The 13,309-nt window shown below is 29.3% G+C and overlaps 2 protein-coding genes across 6 annotated transcripts; both read left to right on the top strand.

Annotated features, from left to right (window-relative positions):
• The first annotated feature begins 2,420 nt into the window (after positions 1-2,420).
• On the top strand, positions 2,421-11,834 carry LOC137815173 (ATP synthase subunit B). Of its 5 annotated transcripts, none has more exons than XM_068618244.2 (14): positions 2,421-2,904; positions 2,981-3,050; positions 3,580-3,722; positions 4,016-4,117; positions 5,064-5,135; positions 5,222-5,313; positions 5,408-5,489; positions 5,604-5,696; positions 5,905-5,969; positions 6,493-6,505; positions 6,590-6,670; positions 7,528-7,636; positions 7,733-7,859; positions 11,696-11,834. In XM_068618244.2, the coding sequence occupies exons 1-13, from the start codon at positions 2,719-2,721 to the stop codon at positions 7,831-7,833; spliced, it is 1,209 nt and encodes a 402-aa protein (XP_068474345.2). In that variant the 5' UTR covers positions 2,421-2,718; the 3' UTR covers positions 7,834-7,859; positions 11,696-11,834. The 5 variants fall into 5 exon arrangements, with proteins under 5 accessions (XP_068474345.2, XP_090150891.1, XP_090150897.1 ...); XM_090294765.1 differs by having other exon boundaries at positions 2,618-2,904; positions 4,021-4,117; XM_090294771.1 differs by lacking the exons at positions 2,421-2,904; positions 2,981-3,050; positions 3,580-3,722 and adding an exon at positions 4,187-4,302 and having other exon boundaries at positions 4,021-4,117.
• Positions 8,863-12,205, top strand: LOC150029705 (EPIDERMAL PATTERNING FACTOR-like protein 1). Its single transcript, XM_090294781.1, has 2 exons — positions 8,863-11,616; positions 11,696-12,205. The coding sequence occupies exons 1-2, from the start codon at positions 11,476-11,478 to the stop codon at positions 11,939-11,941; spliced, it is 387 nt and encodes a 128-aa protein (XP_090150907.1). The 5' UTR covers positions 8,863-11,475; the 3' UTR covers positions 11,942-12,205.
• The last annotated feature ends 1,104 nt before the right edge of the window (positions 12,206-13,309 follow it).

Raw genomic sequence — 13,309 nt, 5'->3', positions numbered from 1 at the left:
GGTATAGTCCCCCCATATTTTTATTTATTTCTTTATTTTTAATAATATTTTTTTTTCATATGATGATAAATGATTGTTGTTGTTATTTGAGGTGTCACCCTAACTAACTGATATGTAAGTAGCATAGTGATGCCTAACATAAAAAGTTTGTTATAAAGAAAAATAGTCTTTATTAGTTTAATGGAGATAACTTTAAAATTTAAAATATTAGTAGTTAAAATCTTTATAACTAATTTAGATACTAATTTATAATGTTTATTAATAATATATACTATTTTAATTTTTAAAATAAAATATAATTTAGTTAATATAATGATTAATGATTTTTAGTTTGTAAATTTGGTTATTATTTAATTATTATTTTTATAATGTGAGGAGAGTATAGGTTGAACATGTATCATACTATGCAATTGGTTGTGCAGATAGTTTTACAAACAAAATGATTGATAATAAGCATGATTTTGTTTTGTTTGATCTTTTGCATCCTATTCTTGTTATAAATTTTCTTGATAACAGATACAATCTCTCACGACTTTAGGTTTGGATAATTTTATTCTCTTTAGAGTTTTTTTATTTTTCCATTAATATTATGTGGTTTTCCACATATTTTCTACCATTTTTCTCTCTTTCGTTATGTTATGATATTTCTATGTAACGACGTGTAATTGTTAAATTTTCCAGTGATAGCATTTTCAGAATATTAAAATCTCACAGTGATAACGATGTTCAATATGTGAGTTTTTGTTTAAAAAAATCACAATACATGGTTTTTTTTTAAAAAAAGACGTTTATTACTATTTAAGTTTTAAATTTTTTATTATAATTTTAGTTTCTTAAAATATGTTAAATTATTATTTAAGTCATAAAAACAAAATTTAAATCAAGATAAACGAGAAATTACACTTTTTGAAAAACTTTTACATTGTAAAGGAGTTAGGCAACAAGTGTCTAATAAGTAAATGACATAATCTCCAATATTGACTACAAAATTCTAAATTACAACATCCAAAAATATTATTAGTAATATTAGTAAAAAGTTGTAGTTGACACTGATCGAAAAATAATCATGTCAAAGAGAGTTGAGAAGAGCATAAAATCAATACAAATTTGTAATATTTTTAATAATTAATTAGTTATATTTTTATTTTATATTTTCAACAGTTATCTATTTTAATATTTTCTCATTCATGATTGAGTTTTCAGTTTAAAGTTATCATCTTTGTTATAAGATTTCTTTCACTAATTTAATTGGAAATTTATGGAAACGATTTTGTTTACAAAGAATTTTATCATTACATATGAATGATGTTGATATTTTTTTCAATAAGAAGATAAATATTATATTTGTGTGATGAGAGAAATAAAAGTTCAATAACTAACAAGCGAAAAAAAAAGGTTTAGAATTTAAGTAAAATCGTTTTGATATACATTTTATTAAAAAGTCACATGCACTTTTTACATAAATGATATATCTAAACTTATATGCTTTCGAATACTAACATTTTTTTTTAAATTATTTGAATACCATCAAATTTCAGTTTTTTATTTTAATTTAATTTGACATGACATTTTTGTACCATTTAAAATATTTTATTGAATATCATAAAATTTTACATATTTTTAAAAGATACTAATTTAATACATCCTACAACTCTAAGAAGAATTTTTAAATAAAACCCTACATTTTTAAAATTTGTAATTAGATCTCTAAACTTTTAATAATTTTTAATTAGATTTCTATACACATTTTCGGTAAGATTTCAATACCTCAATTAAAAAAACTAAATAATTTAAAAATTAAGTCGATAGTTTAATTATTCAATAAATTTCCATATTATTTATAGGGAACCTTGTTTGATTGTATTTTTATTTTAAATTTTTTTTCTGTGAAATAATTTTCAGTAACTAATATTTAGAGCCACGGAGCAGGAAAAGAGACTGAGGCAATGCAAATAAATAATATGAATATTTCACAGAAAAAATAATAATCGAGAGTTTAAATAACTTATAAATGTTATAATTTTTATTTCTTAAAATTATTTTTTACTAAAAATATCCTTATCAAATAATATGTTTGTTAAAAACATATAATAGTTTTTTTTTTAATTTTAATTTCACCTTAATCAACTTAACAAAAATGTCCCTTAAAAAAACTATAAAAAAATGTAGTTACAGACCAACTTAAAAACATCTATAAGAATAGGAAAGTTATATGGCAAATTCTTCCACCATCCAACTTTTTGAACCTCTACACATCTTTAAATTTCCAAATATTATTTTTTATTTTGGAAATAAAAATTTAGAATTAGAAAAAAAAATGTTATAGAAAGCAAATGTAGAAAAAACAGTTTCGAAATTAAATATATATATATATATATATATATATTGAAAAAAAATTAAAAATATATTTCAAACGAGAATGTGTTTTTATTTGTATTTTTTTATTTAAAAACATTTTTGTTATTTCACGTAAAAAATAAGATGGAGGTTGAAATTGATAAGTTGCAGGTAATAATTTCCAAGTTATAAAATAGAAGATCTTTTATTTCTGTAGAAAAATTAAAATCTCAAGCAAAATAGGTATATGATTTATTTTTTTTTCAAAAATGTCTGAGAATGAAAAGATTAATTTTACCTAAATTTCTCATTCACAAAGGATCTTGGTGAGAGAATTTTCTGTGTGAAAACTTGAACACTGTTGTTCTGGTGCGAGGGGACATGGAAGAGTTACGGAATCTAGAGAAAGTGCAGAGGATGCTGGAATTCATGGATTCACGAGGCGTTTCAAACTCCAATCACCACTCTAACCGCTTCCTCGCTAATTTCATCATCTTTATGATCCAACCCTGCGAAGGCCTTGATATCAACGACAAATGCTGCGTGCTTTCCTATTTCATTCCCACAGTAAGTTCCGCTTCTTCTTTTCATTTGCTTTTGCATTTGAAGTGAAATTTGAAACTGCTTCATTTCGCTCTTGCAGCTGTCATCTTCATTCCTCGAGGACGCGTATCAACACCACCATTTCACCACCAGCAGCGAACAGAATTCTGGTTCTGCACTGCTATGCCTATTTTATCATGTTCATGTGTGTTTTTTTATTAGGTTTACTTTTTTTGTATCGGATCGAATGTTCTGTCTCAGAATCGCTCTTTATCTGGCTCCTGTTAGAAACTTAGAAAAATAGATGTAACTATTAGTGGCATTATGATTTATCCGGGTTTGTGTTGCTTAGAGATATTAGTAGCACTATTTTTCTATCTCGTTTCTTGATTTCTCTGAAATGGAAAGGACACTAGCTGAAATTGGTTTTGTAATACAAATTTTGTAACTAACTATGAAGCACGCTAGTCTTTCATTTGCTTCACACACATATACATAAATATCCTACACGTCTGTGATACTCATACTCTCTTAGATAACCATATGAACTATCAATGATTGGGGGGTGCATTAAATGCCTTCCACTGCTGCCTTACCATAACGTTGCTGATACTCATACAATACTTTTCAAACTTTTTGTTCATATTTTTGTTTCGTGTTTTAATTCTATTTTTATGATATTTTTTAATTTTATGTTAGGTTTTCAACAAAGTCCTGTAGGAGATGCTTTGGTTAGTTGCAATCAGACGAAAGAATACAGTTTATTGCAAAGTAGTAATGAAAACATGGCCGTGGTTGGGCTGGACTCCATGCAAATGGCAAATTCTACCCTTGAGGATTTTGTAAGTCTATATTAAAAAATAACATTTTGCTGTGATCTTGATATTTTGTTATTAATGCTTGATTAGGTTAGAAAATGTGAGTATTTGTAACAGATAAACTTTATTGGTATCCCTATAATATCATGTTTATTTTATGCCATCAATTACCACATTTTTTGTTAGATGAATAAAGTGGCATATATCGGGTCTGCAAGAGTAATTTCGTGGAAGGCTTGATTCGATTTAATTAACACTCCATGCTTTTAAAACTTGCTTTGTGATCCTGATGTTAATTTGAACCCTTTTTTTTTCAGTGCAGATCTTATTTTATGTTTCATGGATTGGATGTCAGCAAGCCACAATCAATCTTCAAATACTTACCTATTCTTTCATTCACAGAGAGCTATATTTATCAGGTATATGCTAGTTTGATGTTATTAAATTTGGCCACTCATTTATTATCCAAGTCAATTATTGTTTTGAAGGTGTACGGTTCATAAATGTGGTTCCACTGCGTCTGTGGAGCTAATCAATGAGCCCAAAAGTTCATGCAGATAGAGGGGAAAATAGATAGACCTCCTGAAGCCAGATGAAAGGAAAGGCAGGTGGCTATGAACTGATTGACCTTCTTAAGAGCCATTCCACATGACATCTATTCAGGATCAATGTCATTTTGCAATGACAGATATTTAGTGCTACTATGGAGTGACTGGTCAAGGCATATCTCTTGAGTGTGAAATAACGATGGTGATAACAGACATATTGACCTGTATGACTCTGTCGTTTTGGGCTTGGCCTATATAAGGACCATCATTTCAACTGTCAAAATGATATCAGTTATCTTCCAATAACAGTCCTAACGCACACATGATACTTCCCATTTCGGACAGGTGCTCAATGGGGTTTGATGTTTACCCTAGGTGGCACAAAAGCTCTTATCCGCACGTTATTTTTTTCAAGTGTCTCATCTCAGCAAAGTCAAAGGTCAAGTAATGCACTGTAACACATGAAATACTATTATTAAGGAAATATGCACTCCTCAAATTTCACTACACTATGCAGTCTTGCACAATGGGCGTTTCTTGCGTTAAGATGCTCAAATATCTATTCTCATACCTCAGTGTCTCAGTGGATTACTTGGCCTTTGAGTTTGTGAAGGTGGATTTTTTATGCAATATTGCATTCAACTAATGCATGAGGGTGAAGTGGACTATTTTTCCCTACTAGGAAGCATATGATTTGACAAAAAAAAATCATATTTGTTAGTGTTACTTTGAGACTTAGTGATATATTCCAATAGTAAGTATAAAATCTGCAAAAGCTATTATTTTTTTCTGAGAACCTGTTTCCGTTATGATGCAGCTTGATAAAATGAATGAGAAAATGTTACAAACACCCAACAATGAAAAGTGTGTATATGGAGAAAAAGATAAGGTGATTGATTTATTCAGTGGCAATTTGAATGTTGATGATTAGGTATTAACTTTCAATTTTCTGATATAATTTAATTTTAAATGTAGAGAGAAATCGATTTATTTGTTTCTTGCTTCTCAAACGACCCAGTTAGACCACTTGTGACGGTTCTTGAACACAAAGGCCTTTTGACAGAAAGGTCTATATTCTGCACTCTATACCTTACATTTCCAGGGGAAGAGTTATGGTTTAGCTTAATTTGGTTCATTGTTCTTTTTCCTTGATGAGATAAGGATAAGAGAAGAACTTAGACAGGGAGAAGAGTACTGGGCTCTGGAAAGAAAACTTTGTTCTGCACTAATAAACAAGGAGGAGGTAAACATAATCTATATGCATTTTTAATTTTCTTCAGAGTGTATATATGTTGATTCAAATCTTTTTGAAGTTTCTTGTTTGTAATATAATTAATTATTAATTATTTCTACTCAGATTCTTGTTGAGGATGTGATGAAGGCTGTTCATTTAAAGTCTTTTGATTATCGAGTTCTAAATCTTCTTCTCTATGAACTGCAAGGGACCAAGGTACAACTGATTTGCAAAAAAAATATTTTGTGGATATTGATTTATTCATCTCCTTCTTGACATGTTCACACACACAGTTTGTGAGTTAGGCATTGGTTTTCTTCTAAAATATTGTGAGCAACATAAATTTATGCACAAAATAACATAAATATTTTTAGCTAAATGTATGAATTGAGGATAATTGTGTTCTTCTGAATCTTTTCGGAAGGTGGAGGAATTGCACATGGAGTTTCTCTCACTTTCGGAGTTCCTAGTGGAAGTTTCTGACGATCTGTAAGTACTATCTTTTGTTTCAGTTGGTTCTACATATCATAATATTCCATACTTGAGCAGAATTTTGTTGTTATTATTTATATTATTTTAAACAGCTTATAGGTGTTGAGTAAATTCATCAGCAATAACTTGTTGATCCCTTTTTTTTTGTTGTCACAGCACACACTACAATTTTTTGTTGTGTATTCTCTGTATATTTATATATGAAGAATGCATTTAGTTACAAATAAATAGCTGCATTAATTTTGGCAAAAGAAGATGATGGCATTATACTAATTGATTTTGTATTTCATTCTGTTCACTCCAAAGGTATCCTTTCTACAATAGAAGTAGTAAAATTCTTTACCCAAGAAAGATAGCCTAAGACAAAAACTTACCTTGATTTTTCTTTTTGCTTTTTTGCTGTTGTTCAAGTTTCACTTATTTCTGTAATTACATATGCATATATAGATTTCAGCCTTATTCTAGTTATTTTTCAATTTATAATTTTATTGAACATAACTTTTCTGTCATGATGTTGCAGGTATGATTATGAGGTATGTTTTCAATTATCCAAATCTTTTAACTACCATCTGTTGTAATGTTTTCTGAATCTTAATTTCATTGAAACCCTCGTTCAGGATGATGTTTTAGAGAACAACTTCAATATTTTGCGCATGTTTATCCGAATATATGGACCTTCAGCTGCTCCTGCTATGCTGGTGAGAATGTCAAACTGTTTACAAATGGTACTGCAAATTTATATACTTGCTAATAGAAATCAATATGTTCTGTTGAAGTTTATTGCTTAGCTGATAACTTTTTGGTAAGAATTTCAAAACTTTTTAATTGAACCACTTTCATGCTGTATGCAGCGGGAGATTAATATCCACCTATTATTAAAATCATAAATACTTCAGTAAAACACTGACATTTTTAAACACACTATTACTAGGTGAAAGCCCATCTAGTCCTACTAAGAGAGAACAGGCCCTTATTATTTAGCAGGACCAGCCTGAGACCTTTGTTGGAAATAGAGTGTCATTTAATGTTCTAACATTTCTCTTAAAATTTGCTAATGTAAAGTCAAATAGATAAAGCGTGGTCCAGCATTTCACATTCTTATTTTTCATTTTCTTTCAGGATTGTTGAACTAAGTACCTAAACTAATGTGACTTTTACTTCATAGTGTCATGCGTAACCTAATTGTCAGACATGGAATCAGGGAGTAACTAATTTATGATCACTCTACCGCCCACTTTTACAGGGAGAGGAGGTGCAATTAGAGTTTGGACTCAAACTTCGTCGAGAATGCATGCGCAGATTGTATAGTGAAATAATATAATATTCTTGTTAGAGCCTTAGAGATCATTGTCATTTCTCACCTATCTTGAGAGAAGAAAAGTTCTATCAATCTAATTTTGATAATGCCATGTTGTCATCTATCTACATACACAATCTATATTGTTTTTTTGCTTGTATGGATGAGTTTTTTTTTATTCCTGCCTGTTAATTACAATTGGTATAGTCATAGTAGCTACTTGTTTAATGGATATAATGTTCAAATTCTGAATTCCAGGCAAAATACATTAGTGAGGCTGAAGAAAAGTATGAATGTTTATTGAAATTACTTGATCCACATCTCTCTCTGAACTACCAGAAAAGATGTGTAGAAGCCACTAAAGAAGGTAATTTGCTGGAGTCAGTCTAGCCATTCTAGAAGTATAATTATACGATAACATAACCATGTCCTTCCATTGTTTCTTGGCGATTGAATTTTTTAGGTGGAAAGGTATCAGAGCACCCTCTTGGCACTTGGACTATTCCAACTGTGATTCAGGATGAGGAATTATATAGATTACAGTTGAAGTCAGATAGTTCGTGAATATGAACTTGAACTGTGTCTACAAGGTAAGCCTTCCAATTCTAATGTTTTCACCAAGTGTCTTTGTCCTCCCAATGAAAAGATGATCTCGCACACGTGATGAGTCCAAGTTGACATGTTGAAAGTAAAAGGAAAAACAGACACACATTATAGGACTTGCAAAAAGATAAACTTAAAAAAGTTATGTTAGTGATTAGCTGTTTATTTTTCAAAAAACTGATTTTGCTTTAGCTCCAACTATGATTGATAGTGGTATAACTATGAGACACGTCAGGAAAGTAAATATATGTTTTTTTTTTCCTGTTGGTTTTTGAGATAGATGTTTTTATCTAAACTATTACGGGAAAGGGATAAAGAGTAATCTTATTAACCATTAATACTTTTATCGGAAGAATTAGTTCAACAACATTGAACTAACATTACTCTGCATTTAATATCAAGTTTGACCTAAAATATTCTTTCAAGATAACATGTATTTTGAAAAAAAAAATGTAATTTTGGCACAGTCAGTCCACTCAAATTGTATATTTTTTTCAATAAAGAAGGATAGGAAAAAAAAAATAATGTTACATGATAGATTGTATGAAGATATATTCTATGTTTGATATAGTTAAATAGGAAATTTGTCTCAATTTGGAAAAATTAGCTTTAAAAAAAGAATGAACTATGTTTCAAAGTTCAAAAGAACTTCTTATCATTTTCTGGTCTTGCAATCATGGGATGTTACTTGTTACCTTGAAATAGTTATTAATGTAAGATAACAACATAACTAAATGCAGGTCACACCTTACTAATGGTGACTAGAGGGATTGTTTAAAAATATTTAATATGTATGATTGTAGATGATTTATGAAATAATTTTTACACTTAGTACATGATATTAAATAAAACTGATTCTATTAATTTGACTGTAAAATTGATTTTGAAGTAACATAATTTTTTAAAATAATCTTAATTTATAAAAGTTAATACTAAAATTATGACAAACTTTCTAAAGTTATTTAAGTCAAAATTAATTCAGACTCATGATTGATTTTCTCAATCTAAAATCATATATATAAATATTTATATCAAATTAGGTTGATATTTTAACTTAAACCAAACATGTATGAAGTTAAGCTTTAAAAATTGAATGTGAGGAACTGAAGAAATAAAAAACTCAGTACAGAAAAGGTTTAGCTAGTTACAAGTCAAGATAAAAATCCTTTGCACGACAGCTTTTTCTATGTCTCTATCTGCATTACCTGACAAAAAATATGCATGCCCTGTAGCAAACAAATTGATACCAGATTCAATTTTAAATTTTTGAAACCAAATTTAATGTGCAACCTTATTGTAAATTAAGTAAAAAAATTATTATCTAGACTATGATGCAATTAACCAATTGCTTTATAATCACCACTGAATTTGGGTAAGTACACAAATTCTTATGAAAACAAATGTGATAACACATTTATGTCAACGATTTTTTGTTAATATATTTTAATTAAATAATTATAATCATTTTTACTTTATTTTATTTTTATCTGATTTTGGATTTATTATCTCCTACAAGCATAATAAGTTTTATCCTATAAAATATAAAACTAACACACCTATTAAAGAGACAATATCCTGTCTTTGTCTTTTATTCCACATTTTTGTATGTCAATTACAATTAATTGAATTCCAAATTGGAAGTCTCAGAAAAATTCTAGAAAACAATAAAATATATTATTGTAATTTCTCTGTAATGACAGTGTGAACAAAGAAGAAATACCATATTCTGAAAAAAAAAAAGCAGAAATAGTTTACTGTTTTTTAACGAATTTTTTTTAATCTTTTCACTGTCGTATTCCCTATCTGTTTCTCAGTGCCATGTCAATCATCCCATGACAGCTTTGGGTAATTGCAAGCTGTGTAATCACAGCAAGAATCTCCAAACCTGAACAATAAAATAGTCATATGTACCCTTAATTTTATTTTTGTTTTATTTGTTACAATATTAACTGTTTATCTATTCTTTTATATTTGAGTAAATTCTAAACATTGTCAGATTATAAGCATTAATCACTTTAGTTTTTTATTTTAAAAAAATGTTAGAATAAAATACTTTTTAAAGGTCTTAACTATAAATGTCATAAATTTTATTTAAAATAATTAATACTTATTATCTTAAAGTGTAAAATTAAGGGTTAATGTAATCAATTTGATTTTATATTTTTTTAAAAATAGACAATCTAAATATTAGTTTCTTTTAGTATATTTACCTTATTATTTGATACATGTCTCTTAAAGTTGTTATCAACAAGTAATTTAAGGGTGTTGTTGATTAAACAATATTTTATAAAGGTTATCAGATTTTTTTTTTACTTATTGTTTTCATTAAATATATAATTTACTTTATTTAATCAAGATGTGCAGTGTGTAAGGACACGTGAGATTAAAAGTTCTAAAAATAAATAAAAACAAAAAGTGGATATTTTTTTTTCTTTTTTCTTTTGTACACTAGAGGCACCGTGAGACTCGTGAAGTATATTACTGCACAAATTTGAATAAATAAATAATTTTACTTATAACTACTCAGTTAATTCTTGAGAATCGGAATTGGTCCCTAATCACTAAATAGAAAAAAGAAGTGATGTTAGAAAAATTTAAATCCACACTGATAAATTATATAGAAATTCATACCAACTTTTCTATTTATTGTATTAACTTTGCACCCTTTGCTGCATTCTTGGATTATAGAGAACTTCAATTTGATTATTCTTTATTATGATCCAAAATTTCATGAAGTCTCACCATTATCTACCCTTCATAAAATATTAAACATGGTACATGAAACTTCAATATGTACTTGTCCTATTTATGATGGCAAACCACTAAATCATTGTAACTTCTTAATTAGACATTATTAATTTCTTCTTTCTCACGACTTTGTTCAAGTACAGAGTTGAGTTCTTTTTGTCTTTTAGGTTTCATTTTCTAGTCCATGTTAATGATACTTTCTTGTTTTCCTATCATAGAGCACCCCTTTGCTTGCATGAGTAACCATAATGGGATTGAAAAAACTTCTAATTGTGAAATGTTAATTAAGTCAAAGGTACTCAATGCTCAGTACCATGACACTCCAAGAACTGTGACAAAAATTAGATAGCCTAATAAATGCAAATTTTAACTACCACCTGCCATTGTGTGTTTTTAAATTTTACCCACTCATACACACAAAAAAATTTCTCTTTCCACCCTGCTACTTATAATCAGTCACAACTACTATTAGATCACTGGCCAAGGTGTCCTTGATACTGATGTGGATTCTCCCATTTTGTTTACCTCTATTGAACTGTTCCTTTCACTTTTTCTGTCACAGTCTGTGCCCTCTCTTGCTGTCCATTGTCTACTGTCCCTCTCTCTCTCTACACTGCCAACACAACGCGCACCCTCTGATCGATGCACATCCTCTCCCTTCTCTCTATAGGCCACAAGCATAAAAAGTATTCAACACTCACAAAGCTAAAAATAAGTTCCCAAAGCCATTTTTTTTCATCTCCAACTTGTAGTGTTATCAGTATCTCACAACACAACTCGGTTAACCTTTAAATTTAGTATAAGTGTTTGGGTATAGATTGGGAATGACATCAAGAAATGACATGATAGGCATTCATGATCATGTCTTCACTCAATCTAATTCAGAACTCCACCACCACCATCTTGCTTATTACAATTATCATTACATTTCTACTACACCATCTGCTATGTCCAGTTTCTTGTTTCATACCACCACAGCATGCAATTCCTCCACGGGTAGGCTTTAATGGAAGTCATAGTTTTGCTGTTGTTTCTGTTAAAAAATGATTCAGTTAGGTTTTTTTGTTGTATGCAGGACCCTTCATATGAGGAGAAAAACAGATTAGGATCAATGCCTCCTACTTGCCACAACAAGTGCAACCAGTGTCATCCATGCATGGCAGTGCAAGTTCCATCCTTGTCTAGGAATAACCGAGTCCACCCAGTATCTATCTCACCGAGTGCTGCAATGCAAAGTTTCTTTCTCCAGGGTAACAGGTACTCCAATTACAAGCCACTGAGTTGGAAATGTCATTGTGGTGACCAATTTTTCAACCCTTAGAAATTGTATTATGTACTCATGGAGGTAGATTCTTCTCACATCTGTAGGATGAAAATTGTTTCTCTTATTTTTCTTTTGATAAATCACCCTCAAAATTGTTGTAAACTTTTCCAGCGGTTTATGTTGTTCTTTCTGAATTAGAAGTAGAGATTCACCTCATAACCAGGTGAAATTATTTATAATAAACAAGTGTATGGAATATCAATGTGAAAGTCCAATTTTACTTCTAAAATAATGCAAATCACTTAAAAAATTGTACCTTGAGTGTTTTTCTTAAATTACTTATGATATTTTTGTTGAAGGGTCAGTGAGATTACTTAGATTTGCATAAGGGGTCATTTACGGCATCATTTATTGTGTGTATTGGAATTTGAAATTGGACAGAATTTGTTACAACCTGCAATCCGACTTTAAGATGGTGTCTTAAATCCAAATTTTGTGAAAGTTTACACACTACTTACTAATTTTTGTGTCTATAATAATAACAATTTCGAGTTTTTGGCTAAATATTTAAATAGATAGTGGAACCCAAATGCATTATTGATTTGGGACTGAAAATTCTTTGTATTTGTGAGAGGCCAAAGTAGTTGTATCCCCTGTTTTCAATGAACTTGGAATTGTAACAAGAATGCATTGCAGTTTTAATTCCATGTAAAGCATATGAACCCTGCCACCTTTGTTTGTAAAATGGAATATTGGTTGATCCATACCAGAAATTATTTTTCCAAAGGTTTATATATCCCAAAAATAGTTTCTGAAAAAGGATAATTTTGTAAGAAAAAAAAAAGTGTATATTGTAAAAGTTGAAAATGTAGTATCAATGTTCTAACTTTTGTCAACAATCAATCCAATTAAGGATACTCTGTTCTGTTTTATAGGTCAATATCTCGGCATGATCTTCCTTTACCAATTAAGGATGTAGACTTGGAAGAAAAATAAATTTAGGCTTTTACTTCATGAATCTTCAATATTACTAACTGCACCCCTTATTAAAAGAAAAAAAAATAATCACCCCATCATTGTTGTCACTGCTGCACCACCAATTTTTTACTACAGGAAGAAGAAGAAAAATAGAATAAGAGATAATTCATTTGGAAGCTTTTTTAAGTTCTGTAAAATTTGTTTTAAAATTTTGATCTAAAATGCATTTTATGTATTTCCAAAAAAACATTCCAAAAAGTTTGTTCATAATTACTTTTCAGAAAAGTTTTACAAAAATGTTATTTCAAAACTAATTATTAAATAAATGCATGACAATATTATGAGAACACTTACTAATGTTAGACCCATACCATACTTGTAGAAAACACTAATTTCATTAGATACTATTGATTTTCAAGGGTGCAAATTTTATGCCAAAGGTGAAGT

Source organism: Phaseolus vulgaris, chromosome 1, assembly GCF_051622355.1.
Source record: "Phaseolus vulgaris cultivar YP4 chromosome 1, ASM5162235v1, whole genome shotgun sequence".
NCBI classification, from domain to species: domain Eukaryota; kingdom Viridiplantae; phylum Streptophyta; class Magnoliopsida; order Fabales; family Fabaceae; genus Phaseolus; species Phaseolus vulgaris.
This window is presented reverse-complemented; position numbering and strand designations above follow the sequence as displayed.

Bases quoted from the DNA above. Each gene is read 5' to 3' on its own strand.
- LOC137815173 (XM_068618244.2), top strand. From the start codon at position 2,719: ATGGAAGAGTTACGGAATCTAGAGAAAGTGCAGAGGATGCTGGAATTC. The intron at 5,314-5,407 runs GTCTATATTCTG...TGATGAGATAAG, and splicing joins AAAGGCCTTTTGACAGAAAG to GATAAGAGAAGAACTTAGAC. The intron at 6,671-7,527 runs GTGAGAATGTCA...TCTGAATTCCAG, and splicing joins CAGCTGCTCCTGCTATGCTG to GCAAAATACATTAGTGAGGC.
- LOC150029705 (XM_090294781.1), top strand. From the start codon at position 11,476: ATGATCATGTCTTCACTCAATCTAATTCAGAACTCCACCACCACCATC. The intron at 11,617-11,695 runs GTAGGCTTTAAT...TGTTGTATGCAG, and splicing joins AGCATGCAATTCCTCCACGG to GACCCTTCATATGAGGAGAA.